The sequence below is a fragment of the Pogona vitticeps genome, chromosome 9 (assembly GCF_051106095.1).
Source record: "Pogona vitticeps strain Pit_001003342236 chromosome 9, PviZW2.1, whole genome shotgun sequence".
NCBI classification, from domain to species: domain Eukaryota; kingdom Metazoa; phylum Chordata; class Lepidosauria; order Squamata; family Agamidae; genus Pogona; species Pogona vitticeps.
In genome coordinates this window covers 3,146,602-3,168,029 of record NC_135791.1, presented here as the reverse complement: position 1 = coordinate 3,168,029, position 21,428 = coordinate 3,146,602, and the positions used below count along the sequence as shown (strand labels likewise).

The 21,428-nt window shown below is 46.4% G+C and overlaps 1 protein-coding gene across 1 annotated transcript; it reads left to right on the top strand.

The window, feature by feature from the left end:
• The first annotated feature begins 2,562 nt into the window (after positions 1 to 2,562).
• PSMB2 (proteasome 20S subunit beta 2) lies at positions 2,563 to 20,955 on the top strand. The gene is made up of 6 exons (XM_020812948.3): positions 2,563 to 2,741; positions 6,232 to 6,354; positions 7,435 to 7,505; positions 17,554 to 17,716; positions 19,282 to 19,331; positions 20,704 to 20,955. The coding sequence occupies exons 1-6, from the start codon at positions 2,651 to 2,653 to the stop codon at positions 20,809 to 20,811; spliced, it is 606 nt and encodes a 201-aa protein (XP_020668607.3). The 5' UTR covers positions 2,563 to 2,650; the 3' UTR covers positions 20,812 to 20,955.
• Positions 20,956 to 21,428: the final 473 nt, after the last annotated feature.

Here is a 21,428-nt window from a genome sequence, read left to right as displayed (position 1 = left end):
TACAGTATTATGAACCTGGTTGACAGGCCTCCGTGAGCAAACAAAAACCCAAGTTGCTGTATCGGGCCTTTGGGAATATTTGTTTCTTACATGTTCATGAAAATGCAAAATATCTACATTTTCACCTCACCTGTGAAAAGGTGAGGCCTCTCTCTCTCTGCTTGTTTTGCATTTGTTAAGAGTAATTTTTGAGCAAATATGATAACGGTTACCTTGCAGTGTGGTCTTGTCAAAAGTAGAAGCACATTGACTAGGTTGCTCATGTCTTTTTGATCCATCGGCCCGTGTTGCGCTTGCATTCGCTGTATGGGCTTCGCGAGAGAGCCTCGTCTCAGGGTATAAGGAGAACTCTCACAGGGGTAGGGAGGTTCTTCATCAGAACAGCCGGTGCACATAAACAAACAAAGAGAGAAAGAAAGAACGAAAGACAATCAATCAATCAATCAATCAATCAAACAAATAGGGGATAAGTTAAGAAACAGAAAAAATACAATCGTTAGACTGGACCAAGAACCACAAGGGTTCCTGATGGTCTGGAGGCCTCTGGTTGCCAGATCAGCAACACGCTGTTCGCTGAAATGTTAGGAGCGTGCTGTGCCTTCGGCCGGCCACTTTGTCCTTGGCCATATTGACCGCTGAAAGAAGCGCTTTGTGCAAAGAGAGAAGCGACAGAAGCCGGACTGGCAGCAGCTCTCACATTTGCTGTCAGCCGACTGGAAATGGAAACAGGTGCGGATCACCTCCATTGACACTCCCGGACAGGTGAACCGTGGTTCATTTTCACCTGTACGGATGAAATCGATTTCCCCATCTCAGGTGGAGAAAAAAAAACCAAACCCACACCACTTCCGATGACTGGCGAGAGGCCAAAGAGGACGAAGGCTGTTGCATTAACCCATCGGGGGAAGGAGTTTAGACGATGGAGTGACCCATGCCCTGCTGTCCGCTGAAAATGGACCTGATTGACCTTTCAACCCCAAAGCCCCTCCATCCTTCCCTCTCTCACAAGAAGTCGCTAGACGTAGTTTGAGAATTCCCAGTGGGTGCCATCCGTCCGAAAGGTTGCACGGCGAGGGCGAATAGCTTTGCCCGCTGTGGGACATCTTGCCTTCGCAGCCACTCTCGTCGTGGACGGCTGCGGTGAAGGAGAGAACCTGTAATTGGATCACTCGACTCGTCACCCCTACCTGTTTGATGGGAGAGTGACAAGAGACCCTTGGGTGGACAGCTCGTTAAGGGGGAATGACAGGCCGGAAAGAGAGCGACTAATGGTTTTTGAACAGACTTGTCAGGAAAACGACTCCCCTGAGCTCGCTGCTCACTTCGACCCTTTGCGCTGCAGCCATCCGCACCTTTGCAGACCGACAAGGCGCGGGCCTGACAAAGTTCCGGATGCAATTTTCCTTCTTGGGAGGCAGGGAGAAAAGCACCAGGAAAAAAGCGAGCCGGACCAGAGAAAGCCGGACGCTTATGGCCTTCCGATTCACTCTCCAGCAGGCTGAAAGGGAAAGGATCCTCTGGTCTGGCGTCATCCCCTCTGCCACCTCCCAGGCACCGCGGTGGGCTCTGTCAGCTAGCCAGTTTGCAAACCCAACGGCCTTGCCCGCCTCTCACCCAAAACTCAACCAATTCCAGCACAAGGCAGAGCAAGAAGGTGGCAGTGAAAAACAGCAGCGCCTCCTTCTCTGCAAGGCTTGTTCCTGAGTTTCAGGTATATTGCATCTGTATATGGAGGTTCTATTTCGCCTCTAAAGCAGGAATCAGCAATTGTGTCCCTCCTGGTGGTCTTTTGTTTTGCTTTGTGTGTGTGTTTTGCACTTCCTATAATCCATATCCAGAACTACTGGATTGGCCAGTGATTTAATTTTATTTATTTATTTATTTATTTATTTATTTATTTATTTAAGCATCTGGTCATGAGCAGAGGTTCGGAGTTCCATTTCCCTCCAGTCAAGGAGTTCCCCCCTCCTGGACTGGGGCTGGACTCCATGATCCATTGGGTCCCTTCCAGTTCTACAGCCCTAATCTTAGGATTATTATTGTTGCTATTAAGCCTCACTATTAGCCAATGGTGCACAAGGGTGATGGGCATTGTAGTAGCCCACCCTTGGGAACACCTTGGCCCATCTCTGCCTTATACCCTTGATTAGGCTTCTCATGCACAATTTTGGAAAGACAAAAAAAACGTGTTTATTTCGTTCATGTGTACAACGCCCTTCACACGAATGAAACTATGCCCTGATAGGGCAGCAGAATCCCCCCTCCCCTCCTCCCCCGCCGGCAGAGAGGAAAGGGGCGGGGCTGGCCCGCCTCCTGGGGAAGCGCGGCGTGACGTCACCCAGAAAAGCCTCGCGAGAGGACGGAGCCGGCACGCCATTTGGGCGGAGCTTTCTCTCTGAGCGCAGAACAGAAAGTCGGGGGAGGGGGAAGAGAACGTGGGCGTGGCCACGTGACCCCACGCCGGCCAACCATAGAGTGCGAACGCCTAGAGACCCCCCGGGGCTTCCTCCGCCTCCCCCGCGGGGGGGGGGAGGCTGGGTAAAGACGTCATTTCTCCGCGCCGGCTTTGCTGTGTCACCGTCGCGCGGCTCCTTTCCTTTCGGTCCCCTCAGCCGCGCCGGCCTTCGATTGCTTCTCCTTCTCGGGCGCCATGGAGTACCTCATCGGCATCCAAGGGCCCGACTTCGTCCTGGTGGCCGCCGACACCGTCGCCGCCTCCAGCATCGTCCACATGAAGCGCGGTCAGTGGGGCTTGCCTGGACCCGGGAGGCCCGGCTCTCTGTGGGGGTCGTCGTCGTCTGAGGAGAATTCCGGGGAAAGAGGGGCGGGGGGGCAGGCTGGGGTGTGTGTGTGATTATTGTGTGTATTGCGTGTGTGTGTGTAATCCAATTAAGTTTAGTTAATTAAAAAGAGAAGGAAAAACGGGGGGGGGCGGCGGCAGTAGAGGAGAGTCCTCGTGGACCATCTGAAGGCAAGGCTGGGCTGCAGCTATATTTGATCCCTTAAAAAGGTTGAAATGTGGCCCTGGGGGGGGGGGACGACTCTGTGGGAGTGTAGAAATTATAACCCCCAAAGCATGACTTTGTTCTTGATGGTAAAATACAAAATGCACACACACACACCCTCTTGTGTTTCGGATCGACCTGAGTGGGTGGGAAAGCTGGGCAGTGAAAAAAAGCTGACAGGAAGGAAATGGATACGTTTTGAAAAGTGTTGCTGGGGGAGAGCTTTGCGGATTCCTTGGACTGTCAGAAAGATGAACAAGGGGGTCCTGGAGCAAATCGAGCCAGATCTCTCTCTCTCTCTCTGTGTGTCAGCAAAAATATTGAAAGTGAAGCTGACCTACTTTGGGCACATTGTTGAGAAGGCAGGATTCTCTGGGAAAGATAACAGTGCCAGGAAAGGCGGAAGGCAGCAGGAAAAGACCCAATACAAGATGGATTGACTCCCTACAGGCTTGATTTTGGAAGGACTGAGCAGGGCTGTTGAGGAAAGGAGGTTGTGGAGACTGCTCGTTCATGGGAATCACCATGAGTGGGAAGCAACTTGACGACATACAACAAGAAGAACAAGCGCCACGAGCTGGCTGGGTGGCTCCGTGAGTTGGGTACCTGACTGCAGAGCCGGAGGTTGGGTGTTTGAATCTCCTCTGTGTATCTATGGAGATGTGTCGGCCTGTTTATCCTTGGGCAAGCTGCAGATTCCAAGGCACCCCCAGGAGAAGGGAATGGTAAACCACTTATGTACATAGAAGATTCTGGAACGTCAGGAATGACTTGACAACATGAAGCACCCACAAGCATCAGCTAGCTTTCAACATTGCACAGGTCTTTGTCACGCTGGGAACCATAGAACTGCTGGTGGTGCAGAAGAAACAGAAGTGTTCTGACAATGGTAGCCAAATGTACCTGGCAGTCTCCTTTGTTAGAAACAAGTTTCAAAATGGGGTCTGCAGATGAAGGTCAGAGGCGCACGTTTCAAGATTCCACCTCTGTTGAATGTGGATTTGAATGTCTCTCCCAGTCTTGTTAGACAAAGGGTTGGTTTCATTCAGCATTCTCTCCCTTGCCATCCAGTGCTTCTTGAACTGTTAGAGATCCTTGGAGAAGATGGAAATGGATGTGGGAGTTAACACAGGACTAGGGTTTTGTAAGAGCTTTGCTGAGGAAAAAGTAGGAGACCCCAGAGAGTTTAGGAGGAGAAGGACGTGGTTAGGTGGTGTTCGGAAGGTGAGGAAAACATATTGTGCTGAGTACAGATGGGCACTTATTGGTTTGGCCCACCTCATTGTCTGAGCGGGCGGCTGCTGGAGGAGGCAGGGAGAGGAAGCCCGAGCTCCTATCCGGACTAGACAGCTGGGCCAAATCAATTTGTGCTGAGCATTAAGAACAGCTTTTCAGATGTGTGTTTAGCACATTGCACTTACGTTTCTTTTATTAAAACAAACAGATTTTCATCAATTTGGATCCATAGAAAATTATGTGTTGTAAGTTCATTTACCACCTCACAGCTTGGGGTAGTGCCACCCAAAGAGGAACAGGAGTTGGTTTCCTTTTTGGGTGTAGATAGCCCATTGGTGGCATTTAGGGGGCTTTAAGGACACTGAGCATTTTTTTAAAATGGAAAAGAGCTGGGGGAGTCTTTTTTCCCCCCACTAAGCATCTTTGTGGTGTCCATTATAAGCTCTCTCCCAAACCAAATCTGGAAAGTTAACATCTAAGAAAAATAATAAAATCACTCCAAATTCCCATTTCCAATCCTGATGTGACTCTTAATGGTGCCTGGGGACAAAAATATGCCTGTGCCCCCACCACCACCAGAGCGGTCCCACTGGCATTAAATAAATCTCAGATAAAAAGTTCTTGGTTTCTTTTAAGTGTGTCCATTGGCAGGAGCACTAACCAGGAGTCATCAAACAGAATGCACCAGTTTTTGTTACGGTAAATCAGAACCAGCATGCCAGCTTATAGTAACAAGTGGACCAGACCATTAAGTTCTATTGCACTACTTTCACAGCCATGCAGTATTGTACTTTGCTGTTTTTTTCCCCTGGGCTTGAGTTAAGTGGTATTCTGCTCTTTTCGTCCTCCCTAAGCGGAGAATTGATTTTCAGCATTATAAGTGGCAACCTGCCATTTACTTTGGAAGCCAGCAATACAGATTCTGTTTATAAATTCTTTGTGTTTTGTCACACCGTAAACGGATGCCAGTGCAGCCCTCTGTGCTCAGTAGTTCCAAACTATTAAATGCTGAATTTTAAAAATATATTTTAAAAACTGTGAAATATTCTGCTAATCGTTTAAAGGATTATTACATAGCAGAAGCTTTTAAATGTGGCCTCCAGGGGAAATTATTTAGCCATATTTTTTTCTATGTAGAAAATGAAACTCAGATTATGATATGGAGATTTGGACTGCTATCTTGGGGGCACCTGAAATGCATAGAGTGTGGCGTTATCAAAGGCGTATGTTGATTGGAAAAATAGAAAGAAAACTTTATTATCTAGTTAAGGCAGACTAAGGATAAGTAAACATGGCAAGATCATAAATGACCTGAAAATAATATGCTCCTTCTTATTGGTTGCTGAAAGCATGTAGACCTACCTGCTTTTCTTTGAAGAAGAAGAACAGATGTTTTGGTTTTTGCAAGGCAATACAGCTCTATTTGTTTGTTTGTTTATTTGTTTATTTTTAGCCCACATTTCTTTTAAAGAAAGAACCCTAGGCAGCTTACATCATTAAAAAAGCAGTATTGAAAGCAAAACAAATTTAGTAAATTACTGAAATAATGAAGAACTAATAACATTATATTAAACATGAGTTTTGACTTTCTGTCAATCTCACTGTTCCTCCTGTTCAGCATTTTCAGAGTTGTAGTAGATACCTTCAGACTCTTTTCTGCTTATTTTTAAGGTGTTCCTGGCATATTGACTAACTTTTAAGTCAGGTGATCACGTTCAATTAAATGTGTTTGTTGTATACTGCGAAACAGTCATCTGCATGTCTGAGGAGATGGATGTGAATTTATAGGCTACCTTGTTCTGTAATTACTCCTCACAGGTTCAAGGCTCATTTACAGTTTTATAATCCGTAAGCTATGAAACCTTTAAATCTGTAGGTGAATTGGTGAAGCCCCGGAATTGTTTATTTCTCCCTCTCTTTCTTTCAGTATCAGCTCCTTTTTTATTTCTGATGGTGGTGTGATTATCTTCTCCCCACCCCTCTTGATTAGATCATGACAAGATGTTCAAGATGAGTGAGAAGATCCTGCTCCTTTGTGTGGGAGAGGCTGGTGACACGGTCCAGTTTGCAGAATACATCCAGAAAAATGTCCAGCTCTACAAGATGAGGAATGGTGAGTGGCTAGTGAGTCCCTATATAAGTTCCTGAGTGAGTTCTCTATTAATACAGTAGGACCCCCATATCCACAGGATCAGTATCCACTGACTCACTTATCCTTTGGCTGAAAATACCAAATTAAAAACACCAGAAATTCATGTATGAGTTCCTTTTTAACAATCCATACAGTAGGAAACCCCCCCCCCCAATCTACAGGATCAGTATCTGCTGATTCAGTTATTCACTGGCTGAAAATACCAAATCAAAAAGCTTAGAAATACCTATTTCCAGGTGTATTTACCAGAACTGGAGGGTGCCAGACACTATGCAATATATAGCATTCGATACTTCCTCATTTTTCAGCATCCACAGTGGGGGGGGGGGCTTGTAACCAATCCCCCCACAGGTACCATGGTCCTCCTGTATTACTAAATGACTAAAAGTGAATTGTCATTCCTAGAAGCCATCAGAACAGGCTGCACCTAAATGTCAAAAACTTCTTCCTCCTAAAACAGAAGTTGGCTTTTGCCCACTTTCTGATTTTATTTTATTTTTCCCCATGGAGAAGCTACCTGTAGTCCCTCGTGGTCTCGGAAAAAATGCCCCTTGAAACCCACACCACTTGCTTGGTCGTGCATACCATGCTGAAGATGTGTGATTGCATTGGATCCTGGATTCCCACCCACATTCCTGGGTTGGGCCTAAGCTGTATGCAGCTCCTTTGCACGCCCTCTTTCTGTGTCTCTCCATCACTCTGTTAGTCATAGCAGTGCACGGGCCAACAAGGTAAAGGTGTAAATGTTTTGGAAATCGATAGAGAGGCACTCTTGGCCACAGCAGGTTCTTCTACCTCCAAGAGAGCTGCGTCCTCCAGCCTGCAAACCTGATCCTTCAGGGGAGTGTAAACACCACTGAGGGCATGTAAATATTCCTCTAAGTGGTCTGGAGCTTTTATTTGTTTGTTTATTACACCTGCTTGTTCAGCAAATCAAAGGAAAGTTGCTATGTGCTTTGGATATTAGCAAGATGCTCTAGATAGAATGAGCTTTTTGTTCACCTTAGGTTTAACGACGAGATCCTTTTTTTTTCTTGTCAGGATATGAATTGTCTCCAACTGCAGCTGCCAACTTCACCCGTCGAAATCTGGCTGATTATTTGCGGAGCAGGGTAAGTGAGGCAGCTTTCCAAAGCTGCACTAGTCTAAACATCCCGTACATGTAACTCTCACCATGAGTTTCAACTCATGGTCCTTTTGGATGCTACTGGCTCTGTTTCCTCATGCATTAAAGATGGGGGATTCTTCAAACCTCTGGTTTGACTTCAGGGGAAAGTGAACTTAAGGAAGTTGCAAGAAATATTTTTTTCCTGCATCTTTACTCTGCAAAAATCCTCTTTATGCATAGGAGGTGTGCTCGGCTTCCACTGTGAGGAAACGTGCAAGGCCTGTGGGGAATAACTGGCTTCAGTCAGGCAGTGGCCTGGTCATTTAAGGAGGATAGTTCCTTCCTCAACCAGCTTCACCAGACAGCTTCAGTGGAGGATGCCCTGGTATTTGGGGGTGGGTGCCAAGTGTTGCAAAGTGTGGGAAAAGCTGAAGAGGCTTCCCTCTGTGATCTCAACATAATATTCAAGGCACTGATTTATTGTGTTTCATTGATTGAACTTCTTAGCAGCCTTGCATGAGTGGCTTTTGTGAAACAGAAGGCAACTGAAAGTATTGAATGTTCAATCTATTTAAAATTGGTTTCGATATTTAACTGGAATACTCTACTCTCCTGGTGGAGTATTGTTGTTACAAGTCTCCCCCCCCCGGATGCCTGAAACCTGCAGTTATTTTATAATATTTACAACAGCCTTGTGAGTCAGGGCACTGGTGTGTTTGTGTTGCAAGTGTGAGGCTGGGACACAGAGAGTAGTTTTCTTTAGTGAACGTAGTGAGATTATGGCCAAAGAACTGATCAAATGAGTAGATTTAAATCTTGATTTGTAGTTAAATATTTTACCCACTATGGTACACCTGCTCAGAAATGAAGATGGTTTAAGTTACTCAGCTGACATGAGTTAATACAAGCAATGTGTTTAGATCTTTTCTCTTTCTGCCTCTGGGGTTCTTGGAGCCAGAAATTTTCACCCTGCCATTTTTTTAACGAGATTGTTGTCCCTTCAGAAGAAAACAGAAAATTATTTGCAGGCATGTGCCTACCCATGACTAGGTGCTTCAGGGTAAAAAAAAAATGCCAAATAAAAATGGAAACAGCTTGTGATCAACCACATTTGCTTCTTCTTTTGGAAACCCCTGCTTTATGGGTAGCAGGATAGATCGTGATCTGTCGCAGATATTTTGGCTGTTTCTGTTGCAGTTTGTTGTAGTACATTTCCGTGTACTGAACAGGGAAATCCAGATATTGTGTTGGGTGTAAAATCTGGAACCTATGAAAATGTGGGCATGGGGGAGGGGTGGGTCTTCTGGCCTTCATTCCCTTACATGCACTAAAGAAAAATTCTGTGTCATTCAGAAGTGAGCTACACTTGTGATTGATGAGAATCTGGAACTTGACAAATATTCTCAACGTCCCCGTTCGTGACATGCACTGGAGGCCTACAATAGAAATACTGTACAGAGCTGGCTGGTGACGTGTACCTTCTGCCCTCAATGTGCCTCTAATGTTTCCAGGGCTGAAATGGAAGGAGCTTAGCCTTGTACAGAGTTCCTTACCTGTCCTGTACAGGTGGAGTCCCAGGGAATGCTGCTGGCTTTAGGAAGCTCTGTCATCTGATGTGGCAAATTTCCAGCAGTGTGCTTGCAAGCTGTTTTGCTTTCAGTTCAGCAGGGTAAGCACCTGGTCAGGATAGCATTTGCTGAGAATTGGAAGTGGGGCTTGAGAGTGGGGGGCACCTCCTGCATGAGTGCACAACTAGGGACCTGCAGGCAGTGATTTGGCTAACAAATTCTGAGAAGCATATATCTTCTCCATGCAGCTACATAATCAAATGGAGAAGTTTTTGCTCCATCCATGGCTTTGTCCATTTTCCCTCTTCTATCACCTGGCGTCTGCAATTTTTCACTTTCTGTCTTTTTCTCCCCCAGACCGACACATGAGCCGTTTGTGGTTTTCCTTGCCACCACAAATCTATTACAAGACACTTTCTCTCGCTACTTTGCTCCCTTGAGCTGAAAAGATTTGCACACCATAACAAAAATCTAGACTGTCAGTTCTCATGTAAATGCACGGATTCTGTTTAATCCCCCTCCGAGAAGAATTTAATAGAGTGGAACTGTTTGATGTATTGAGCCAAGCAAGCTCTTTTTCTAAATACTGAAAATGAAGCTTTACGTAAATATCCTATAAAGCTGAACTCTGTGTGTCTCTCTGTATGCGTTCATATAGGGGATCTAATGCACAGGGTTTCTCATGGTCCTTGATGCATGATGCGAAGGGCTCAGGGTCCCTTTGTACCTGTCTTGTAGTCTGATCCAGCAGCGAGAGAGATTCTTAGCTGGGGTGACCTGGCTGGTTGCATCTCTTTGCAGTTGTTTCTCTCTTCTGGCACGAGAGAACTTGATTTGGCCATTAGGGTGGCGATTCTTTAGCTGCAGGCTTCTGATGCCTGCAGACTTTTATTTGGCAAGTGTAAGCTAGAGGGCTGGAGTGAGAGTTGAGAGGTGCAGATGCTAATCCTCCCAAAGCCTTGAGTATCACTGGGTGACATGGGGCCAGTTGTCTCTCTAGCCAGCCCACCTCACTGGGTTGTTGTGAGGATGAGGTAGAGAGAAACCCGTAGCTGCTTGGAATTTGTTGGAAGAAAGGTGGGTTAGAAATGCAACTAAGAAATAAACAACACAAAGCAAACCATTGGGGTTTTCAAAATGGGATGGAAGAGGCGATATTCTTTGCTGTGGTTTCTTCTTGTGGTGGGGAAGAGGGGTTTTAATCTCTTTAATAGGCTTCAGGGTTGACCTAGGGGCTTCAATTCCCTTGTGCCTCTCTAACTGCTAGGCTTCCTTTTCCCCGAGTGTGGCTGCCACCATGGCTGAGTGTCACCTCCTGGCTTTTCTTCCCAAGGTCACGTGACCTTTGGAGCAGATGGCCCCAGCCATATCCCGCTTTGGAGCATCCTTCCTAACGAGGCCAATTTAAACATGCCACTTGGCCAAGAGGGGCTGGCAGGATGCAACATAACGGGGTTCTGCCTCCTCCCTCTGCGTGCTGCGTCCCTGGAGGCCTGATCCTGGCTGCTTCTCTTTCTCGCCCCCTCCCCTCACTCCTGCTTCAATGCCTGGCTTTGCCATCTCGCTTACCTGCTCCAGATGGGCCACGCAGCAGGGAGGACCCTGGCAGAGACAGATGTGTTTATTTACCGGAGATGAGATGTTGCACTCTTGCAGATGGCATGGCCCTCCAGCAAACGGTGCACTCTGACACCATGGCCTCTGCCACTTGGGGAGGGGGCGGCGGTGCCGTTCTCCGGCTATTCCCTTGAATATCTCCTTCCACTGCATTTGCATGAAAGGCAAAGGCCATTTCGAAATGGCTTTGCAACTGTTAGCTGTGGAAAATGCATCTCCTCGCCACTCCAAAGAAGTGAGCCTTCATTTCTGGGTGGCCAATTTCTTCAGTAAGAAGACAAGAAATATTTGCAGATCTTATGCCTGCCTCCTCTTGCACTCAAGGCGATGCTTGTCTGTTTGAAATCACCGTGTCCCACTTTTGTGTCAGTCTGGTCCCCTCCAGGCCACTTTAGGGTAACCTCAGGAGGACGAAATGACGTGGAAACAAGCCAAGATGGCCCTAATAGTAATAGCAAGGTATCATCCCCACCAGAAAAAGAGATATAAGGTGGCAGAATTAACTCCCAGCCGGTAGCTGTCCTTTTGCTTAGTCCCAGAGTTTCTGTAAGGCAGCAAGGAACTATCGAGACAGCTCTAGTCTGGCAAGGAAGCAGCTGAAGTGCTAAGAGAGAGAAGCTCTGGCCGAGCATCCTTGACACCTGAGGCTGTTAGGGATGCCCAGCAAGCGAAGACAGCCTAGACACAGCCATTGTGGTTTCTAACAAAGTCAACCCTTCCTCAAAGAACCCTGTTCTCCTTAGGAATATAGGATGCTGCTTATACAGAGTCAGATCCTTTATCCATCTAGTTCATCAGCTCTGATTAGTCATAGTTTCAGGCAGGATGGTTGGCTGGCCTTACCAGTAGGCTTCTGGTCTTCTCTGATGGCCTCCCATCCAAGAACTAATAACCAGGCCTGACCAGCTCAGCTTCCAAAGCCAGAGGTTGTGTTCAGGGTGGTTAGTTAGTTAGTTAAACTCTTGTGCTTAGCCTTGTTGGTTGGTCAGTTAGACCCTTGACTCTTGCTGTGCCCTTCGGAGTCTGTCCTTGGTGATGGATTCCCTTCTCTGGTCGTGATGGCAGCTTTGCTCCGCTACCCTAGAGCCTCTGGCAGGCGCCCTGCTGGGGTGGGGAGGGCAGAATCTTTTCTGTCCAGGACGACTGTGTTAATTGTCCCAGAGTGACGCTTCCCTTTCTGGTGCCGCTTCTAAGGCCCTTGCTCCGAATCGTGTGATTCTGATCACAAGACGCCTTCTTAACGTGGGCTCCTCGTTGTTTGCCCCGAAGGCGCTGCAATCAAAATTACAGAGTCATGTCTTCTGCCTTTGTGCACATGAAAGTGCAAGGAGAGAGGCCTCTCCAGAAGATAAGGGGTTTGGGGTGATTTGGGGGCCCGTCCATCTCTAGCTGTGTTTTCCTTTTTTGTAGAGTCATGTGTGCTGCTTTAGCTTCTCAAGGCATGACCGATCTCCACATTTTGGTGTTGGGTCGGCAAGGCCCGTCACTTTTCTTTTAAAAAGTAATAATAATAGTAATATTTAAGAATAAACAAAGCTGGCCTTGTTCTGTGAAACATGAAGGTCTTGGGTCCCTCTGGGTTGGAGATGGCAGTTGAACAGCATAATGTGCTGCTCTTAAGAAGGAATGAAGATTTGGGAGCAGGGGTGGAGAGAACGGTTAAAATGGCAGGGAAAACACACTCTTGACTGTGTCGGTTGTGCCATAGTTCTGTATGTAGTGGGGTATCTAATCTATCTAGTCTCATTTCTTAGCTGCCTTTCTCCCCTTAAGAGGACTCAAAGAGGCAGGGTTTAAGCAGGTAAAGATAAAACGTATTAAATGACACATTACAAAACAGATCAAATCATCAAATATAGGGAACATCAACTTGAAAAAGGATCTAACAAGGTGAAAAGCTTAAACCAGGGTCTCATTTTAAAAGTTACATCTTACAGTTGGAAGTCAGTGTGAAAAGGTGGGTCTCCAGCTGCATTTTGACCCCACGTAGAGTAGGTTACGGTTAACCCAAGCAAATATGGAACAAGAGCCTGGCATTTTAAGTTATTCTTTTGTCCTACGACTAGAAATGGATGTAACAAGGTCACCTGTGCCGCCATCTGCCCCCCCTCCCCTTTTTTGTTTTTTAAAAAAACCCTTAAATAAGTTAAGGTCACTCAGATCCTATGTCAAGGAAAGTTGAATTCCACGGCCTGCATAAATCGCATGAATTGATCCCCACCGGCAGTGTCAATTTTGGACAAAAGAAAAAAGCATCTCCTGAAAACAAGCAAACCAGTGTTGATGCACTTGAAAGCCTAAGATGTTTATCTAATGCGAGCGCTGCACTATTTTATTTTCATTTTTTTCCCTTTTCTCTTTTCTGTTGCCAATAGGCTGAAACAAAGAAACAGAGTTACTTCTTTCATTGGCAGCCTTGCAAAATGCCTCTCCTATTTTGCAGGAACGTATACGAAATATGACATAGAACGCCGTATAAAGAGATCAAAGAAATTATGAGTTTAAACATACAAATGTATCCAAGGGTCGCCCTGTTAAATATGTTTAGTAATACGGATATAGAGTGGGAAACAAGGGGGGGGGGATGACAATTATTGTAACTGTTGCAAAATTGGTAATTGCAAGAGTAACAATCCGTTTATCATGGACAAATGGCAAGGGATGTGGAAAATTGCTGCCATGTTTCCCTGAAAATAAGAAAGGGTCTTACATTATTTTTTGCTCCCAAAAATGCATTAGGGCTTATTTTCAGGGGATGTTTTATTATTTTTTTCATGTAGAACCATCTACATTTATTCAAATACAGTCCTGTCCTCTTCTTCTGGTTGCTGCACAAGAGTGGAGGGCAGGGTTTCACTTAACTGGGGCTTATTTTTGGGGTAGGGCTTATATGATGAGCATCCTGAGAAATCATATTAGGGCTTATTTTCAGGTTAGGTCTTATTTTGGGGGAAACAGGTATTTAGTAGACCTTGGGTCTCCAGATGTTCTGGACCACAACTTCCAAAAATCCTGGCCAGCACAGCTGGAGGGAAAAGCTTCAGGGAGTTTTAGTCTAAGAGCATCTTGGGACCCAAAAGTTGGGGACCGCTGCAGAGAAACAAAAGGGCAGTTAAGCCATCTTTCTAAATCAAATATATGTAAATCAAATAAATAAATAAAACTTCTAACTCAGTGTTCTTCTAAACCGTGGTTGGGAACTGATGGTTTCAAGGGTGCAAAGCTCTGGCTTCTAAGTGTGAAACAATCAGGGAGTCCCAGGTGTGCCCTCTTGGTAGCACCTTGACTTTAAAACTAACCATTAGAGCAGTAATGTTTTTTTCTGGATTAACAAGTGGAAACGGCCAGACACAAATGAAGTCTTGTGCTAACGGTACGGTACAGTAAAGCATCTGTGTCATGTTGCCTCTGAAGTCATTGAATGGGAAAGCAGCTCAGATTACAGCAGCTTCTCTCTTGCAAAGGATAGCCTAGAGTGGATGCCATTGGTTGGGTGTGTTTGGTAGTTGGAAGAACATCCCCAGGGAGGAAAAACAAAATCGGTTGAGGCTTTTAAATTTAGAAACGAGGATGCGAGATACAAGCCGATGCATGGTTTGGAGAGAGAATTGTTTCACCCTAGAATTTAGGGTTCCGGAGTGAAAGTGGTCGGCACAAAAATAGGCTCAAGAGCGATGTGGTGGCAGTAGCAGCAGCAATGACTGGCTTAAGAAGGTTTTAACCTTATTAGCTACAGACCTTGTGCGTATCAAGAAGAATGCCGAACTACAAATCCCATCATTCCTGCCCATCAGCCTTATTGCCCGAGGCTAATGGGAGTGCTAGGAACATCTCTGTTGCCTCTTCAGTAGGTTTGGGCCGAATCCAGCAAAACGGTTCTTAAACTGAAATATTGGAGCATGTGGCTGATTTTTTTTTAACAAGATGTCAAAAGGCTGACCAAGTTGTCTCCATCACTTTCTCCAGAATGAATGCTTCTGCTTGTGCACGGCAAGCTCGCAGCTTGAGTTTGCTTAATTTATTGGAGAAGCTGACCGATTTTTTTCCCCTCGCCATGTTTTTGCGTAATGGTGAGGCAAGGATGAAAACAGCTTGATTTGAGAGAAGTAGAAGTTTGCTCTCCTCGGCTGGAGAGAGAGAGAGAGAGAGAGAAAGAGAGGTTCAAATGAAAATGCTAATTTAAATGATACTGTCATTCATCCTGTCTCCATTCGTGTAGACACGAAGTTAAGGTATTTCTGTCCCCCGGGTTGTTACGTTACAGTACATTGACTTCCACTTGCCATTTTGTTGACCAGTCGTCTAGACTGCCTTTTCCATTGCCTCTCACATAGGGTTTTTCGGTTGAGTCAGTTCCTACTCTAGTGTTGGGCGCTTGAGTTTTAAGAGTGGCAGAAACAAGGGATGGACTTTCCGGGCTGCTGTGGCGCTTCAGCTGAAGGAGCTAAGATCCCTGGGAGTGCAGGGAGGTGGCCCTGTTTTACACACTACAGTGGTGTGTCTGTGGATGGGTGTCTGGATGTTCTCAGTGCACCCCCCTTTCTCATTCTCCTGCTAAAAATGCAAAGACTGCTGTGTTTGTGTGTGTCTTTGCAGGACCGTCTCCCCTCAGCCCTCCCCACTTACATCTTGCCCGTGATGTGCAGTTCCTTACAATGAGTACATGTAATTATAGGTGGCACCCCCTGGCCTGGGTCCAGAGAGGAGCTGTCAGTTCCTCTGGAGTTGCCCACACTCGGTGGGACGCCTTCCTCATCCCCGTGGCATCTCAGCCCCCCCCCACCCCCCTGCGAACTTTCCCTGTGACTTTGGCTTCCACCAGATGTCACACGGACGCTGCTGCCCAAACTGCTCCCCTCGCTGATTTTGTTGTGTATTTTTTTCCAGTGTTGTCGTCACCACAGTTCCCTCCAGCTGTAAAGTGAGAAGGATTTCATGCTCTTCCTAATCATACACTAATTTTAAATAGAACAGTGAGAGGCAGAAACGCACCCCTGCATATACTCTGTTCGGCTCTGTCTCCACCTTTCCTAACTGTGCTTTGTAAAAGAAAGAAAAAGTGGTTTTAAGCACAAGAGTCTCAAATCAGCGATGCATCTTGAAGTTCAGTTTTTCGATGGCCCAGAATTTAGTGTTAATTACAGCAGAGATCTTGTATTTGTATGCTGAATGGATCCCACCCAGTGCAGGAAGTCGGCTTCCATCCTTTTTGTCAGCAAAGTTAGGTGTGACGGATGTGAAAATGGGATACTGAATAATGGTATTCTGGATTACTGGGAAAAGACAGTAATGCTGGGAAAAAAATCGAAGGAATAGGAAAAGATGAAGATGGAATATGAGATGGATGGATTTGATAAAAGAAATCATAACCTTGAGTTTGCAAGCAGGGTTGTTAATGGGACGACCTTTCAGAGATTATTAATTTGTTAGGATCACTGTTAAGTCAGAAGCTATTTGACTGCATGTGACAACCGCAGGCAAGGACAGTCAGTTGAACCCAATTATGAGTATTACCTAGTGCAGTGGTTCTTAACCGTTGTTACTCGGATGCTTTTGAACTGCAACTCCCAGAAACCCCAGTCAGGACAGCTGGTGGTGAAGGCTTCTGGGAGTTGCAGTCCAAAACTCCTGAGTAACCCAAGGTTAAGAACCAGTGACCTAGTGTTTGGAGGAAGGTGGGTACCTGAGAATATAAGTAACAGAATCCTAGCCATTCCCTTGGGGTGCGATCATGCAACCTGCTGTTATGGCACAACTGTATTCAATGTCTGTCTGTTCTGCTGGCGAGGTACTTCAGAACATCACAACAGGACGCAGAGTGATTTAAGCTAAACTTATAAGGAAGGGAAGCATGATGGCTTTGTATGTCAGGTTCTCCATGCTGCCATACCAAGCAGTAACAAAATGGGTGGGTGGGAGGATGTGACATTTTGAGAGGGCTAGCACAGCCTTCTGCAATTGCCGGAGTCACATAACCATTTCTGATTGAGTTGTTGCACAGCTGTCTGGGGCTAATTAACATGCACATCATTTATGTATGTATGCTTTGACATCTGGCACAGACACAGATAAAAGTTGATATTTCGAATCCACCTTTGTGGCCCGGAACCTGGCTCTCCAATTACGACACCACTCCAATTTGCCAGCTTCTGTATGCTAGAGGCTTAGGCGTAAAGAAGGGGGTGTTAACACAGGCTCATTAAATCAATCGTCCTGAAGCTGGAGAAGCAGCTTTCAGCACTGGAAGAACCCTTAAAGTTCCCTCCCTGTTTAATAAAAATATTTTCTTGCTCAGGAAGTTGGTTCAAATATTTTGAAAAGGAGCTCACCCTATTAGGTTCAGGTGGATCTCCAGTAGAACAAACTGAGGCTCTGTTTTGTCATGTGGGGAAGCAATGCTGGCCCCTTTCTTCTTGGTTTTGACACTAAATGGAAACAAATGTCCATTAGAAAACAAATTTATTTGCTCCTGAAGTTTTAGACCTGTCTTATTTTCGGGGAAACACAGTAGGTGAGACATAACATATGAAAGGTTGAGAACCACTGCTTTAACGTGTGCCTTAAACCAAGTGATCTGTGCACTAAACATTGATGTCTGTTTGTTCCCAGGCTTCCACTGTTCCCTCTTATAAAATCCCGCTGTTGATCGGTGGTTTGGTGAAACCCTTAGACGTCACTGCTGGAGAGATGTGGGACACTCCCCAGAATTCCAACAGTGAACTCTTAGGTTGTCCCCTCAAATTACAGATCCTTAAGATGGCCGCATGCCAGTTAAAAGTGGTCTCAGACGGCTTGAGTGTTGCCAACCCCGAACTTCACAAGGCCTTGTGTTCTACCCAGACATGCATTCTAATCTCTTCCCTGCAGACTCCTTATCACGTGAACCTCCTCCTGGCAGGCTACGATGAGCATGATGGCCCAGCCCTTTATTACATGGATTACCTCGCCTCTTTGGCTAAGGCACCCTTTGCAGCTCACGGTTATGGAGCGTTCCTAACCCTCAGCATCCTGGATCGCTACTACAAACCAGGTAACTTGTGGTGTGGGGTCTTATATATCTTCTCCATAAAGCAGGTTTGCCGTAATTTGAATGGTGCTGAAGCTTTTCTGGGTGTTTGGAGACAGGATTCCATGTGAAAGCAGCACAATCTCTTCTCTCAGTAGAGGAGTAATAGAACAGGGGTGACCCCCAGAGCTGACTGTGGCCATACAAGGTGGATGTTGTCCCCTTGTTTAGAAGGGGAGTCATTTTCTGTTCCTGGACGCTTTCAGGAATTGTTGCTCTGTGGTACAAGAAGGCATAGCTCTCTCCACTCCCACAAAAATGGAACAAGAAGTGGATTCAAACAGTGTTTAGTTTTGATTCCCCCCATGATTTGCTCATTTTCGTGGCTGGTGCAGCCCTTGGTAGATCTTGAGAACCCAACATTGGCTCCTTGGTTCTTCAGAGATGCTTAGTGAAACCAGGAGATTTCTTCCACACGACATGATCTGCAGATGGTTTCCAGCTTACATATTCAGTGCACACTTTTTTTGAATTGTGTTAGGACACATTGAGTTAGCTCCAGGCTGTAGTAGTGGCACTTGGGTCTCCTGTGAAATCAGTCAGAGCAGCCGAAGTGCCCATTTCCAGTCTTGAATGACCATCCTGCATCCAAAATGCGGGCTTGAATCTGGAGGCCCTGCATCTATCCTTTTGGTGCCAAAACTGCAACAGATTTGGGGTTTCTTCTTACTTTTCAGCACTTGACACATAAGGCCCTCAAAGAAGCAGTTCTAGTGCGGTGCTAATTCTGCCTTGCCCTGAAACTTCTTTGCATCTGTATTTATTTTACTTTATTTATTTATTATTGGATTTATATCCCACCCTTCTAGACAAAAGTCTTCACAGGGCGGCTCACAACATTAAACAAATAAAAACAACAATTAAAAACTACAGTAATAATATGATCAAGATCTCTAAGAAACCCTTGGCTGTCATCTTTTTCCAATGCAACCTTGTTTCTGCCCAGCCATCCGTGGCTGTCTCCGGTAGAACCACGTCCACCCTGTCCTAAATGCTTTGTCACTCTTCGTGGTCCCCAGCAGGGTCAAACTTTCCTTCTATTTGTTGAGAATAGCTGGAGCCCTCGGACCACCACCACGTGCCATTCCCATTGTTAAAAATGAATGCCCCGTAGGGAATGGAGTGCCAAAAGCCCCCCCCGCCCCCCCCCCCCTTTTTGAGCCGTTCGCAGCCGACCTGGGACAGATGGAGCTGATTTAAAGCCCTAATAAGCTTGAGGAGGTGGGAGATGGCCAGCCTCTCCCAGCGCCCCAGCCCCCTGGCCATGGGAGCTGGGATTCTGCTGGGCTTCCTGCGAGGATGGAACCAATTGATTAGGCATGGCTCGTTGGGCAAGCGGGGGCTGGGGGCACAGGTGATCCTCCTGACATGTGGAACCAGTTTTCTCCGAGCTGGGAAAAAGGCTCCCCGCACCCCCCCCCCTTTTGTGCACAGCTGAAAAGCCACTTGAGCTTCAGAAAGAGGGTTTCGGAGAGCTGGGGCTGCTCATCAGAGCTGCTCTGTGGAGCTGACGGTCTTTCTCTTCCCAGGTATCACCCGAGAAGAAGCACTGGACGTTCTCAAGAAATGTCTGGAGGAGGTGAGTAACCTGCCTCCGCCCAGGAGAGCCGTCTCGGCTTAGTTGCCTTTACCTCCCCAGCGCTTTTCCTAATCCTCTACTGTGGCCCCTGCTCTCCTGTTGCCGGGAGGAGAAAGAAATACGGAGCGGCCAGAGGTGAAGCTGGCTACTGGGGGTGGGGGTCAGCACCCCACCCTCAGCCTCTTAGATCGCTTCCTGTTTGTTAGACTGCAAAGCTTCCATTCCCCCTTTCTGAGAGAGAGAGAGAGAGAGAGAGAGAGAGAGAGAGAAAACTTCTGCGTTTAATGCTGGTCAGTTGGCCTCCTGCCTCATTTTCCGTCTGGAAGTCTTTGGTCTGAGTCCTAGGTTTGATGCTTTGGTGATAAAGCAAACTTTGTGTAGTGCATCATGTTTAAAGTCTTCTTGTACCCATGAGGGAATGCATGGGAAGAGGTGAGAAGGGCCCTTGCTCAGGTGACAGCCGCCTGGAGTGACAGTGGATGGGAGGCGGCTCGTGTCCTGCCAGGCGTGCAGCCTAGAACCTGCTTGAGACAGAAGTGCCAGCGGTGGCCGAGTGCAGGAGGTAGCTCCGTTCCTGATGTGGCCTGGCTGCTCTCCTTAGTGCTACAGGTCAGGTGGCATGTACAAACCCTGGCCGGCCAGCTTTATAGATCAGTCGCCCTCGCGTCTCAATCCCTGGACCTAATAAAGCAAAAAACCAACGTGTGCTACTTCTAGACCGCCCCCCATAGTACTTAAAGCACTCTCTGGGCAGTTAACACTTTAATTATATAGGCAACACAGTCCCCCCCCCCCCACTAGTGAGCTGGGTACTCATTTTCCAAATCTCTGAAGGATGGAAGGCTGAGTCAACCTTGACTCTTCGGGATTGAACTCAGATTGTGAGCAGAGTCTTCACTGCAGTTTAAACAGTTTAAACTGCAGTTTAAGCCCTGTGCCACAAGGCTCCTATAGAACTTCCCCTGTATCCCTGTTGCCGTTTAAAAAAACTTGCTAGGAGACACAAGAAACAATATTACCATTTCCCTTTCCACCTGAATTTTCTTTTTCAACCCAGCACCTTCCCCCACCCTAAAATAAAATAAAATATTTAAAAAAAACACAAAACCCTCCGGAAGTGGTTCGAAATTATTTCCAGTTTTTGGCAAAAGTACCATCCCAGATCAGATTGTTCAAATAATTCTCTGAGGATTTTGAGGTAGAGAGAATGCACATCTCATCCCTCGGGTTTCTTAGTCAGGGAGATGCTGGGAGGGGGCGGTAATGACGCAGAGCTGGCCTGCTGGAGGAGTTGTGCAATAATGATCAGGTGACTTGCTGAACTGCTTGGAAAAAAACAACAACCCCAAACTTGTGTTCCTCCCTTCTGCAGCTTCAGAAACGTTTCATCCTGAATTTGCCTTCGTTCAACGCCCGGTTCATCGACAAAGATGGTATCCATGAAGTAACGAACGTACCCCTCCTCAAGTCAGTGGCCTGAACACCCGTGTTTTCCTCCTCCCATCTGGATTTTCAGGGGTTTTTTTTGTTTGTTTTTTGGGGTGTTTTTTTTTGTACTTCCTTGACATTTGAAGCCTGTGCATTGTATTCAGGAGATACAATAAAAGGGCTGGATTATATAGTAGTTTTGATCCATTGTTGTTGTGTGCTGTCAAGTCAAAACCAACGTAAGCGACCTTAATAGGGCTTTCAAGGTAAGCGAGACCTTTAAGGAGTGGTTTCACCAGTTCTACTCCCCCAGTGAGTTCCCATGGCTGAGCAGGGGGATTCGAACCCTGGCCTCCAGCATCCTAGTCCATCGGTCTTTCCACTATAGGACGCTGGGTGGTGGATAGATTTTTGTTTTGGTCTAGATTCCATTATATTGAAATGGTTCTTGGACTAGATGGGCCTTTAAGCAGAGGCTGCCTTCAAACACAGGGTCAGTCTAGCCGCTACACCACACTGAATATCTATCAACACATTCAGGTGCAGGATGCTTCTTATGCTCCCACTCGCCCATGTCCTTTCATGATGGCTTTGTAGAGTTCTTCACGCAGGTTTGTGCTGTTGCGACATTTACCCTTGAGCACATCAGTTTAATACTGAGATATTATC

What these genes read in the sequence shown, in the direction of transcription:
- PSMB2 (XM_020812948.3), top strand. Translation starts at nt 2,651, where the DNA reads ATGGAGTACCTCATCGGCATCCAAGGGCCCGACTTCGTCCTGGTGGCC. An exon ending in CATCGTCCACATGAAGCGCG is followed by an intron (nt 2,742 to 6,231) that starts GTCAGTGGGGCT and finishes CCTCTTGATTAG; the next exon opens with ATCATGACAAGATGTTCAAG. An exon ending in TCAAGAAATGTCTGGAGGAG is followed by an intron (nt 19,332 to 20,703) that starts GTGAGTAACCTG and finishes TCCCTTCTGCAG; the next exon opens with CTTCAGAAACGTTTCATCCT.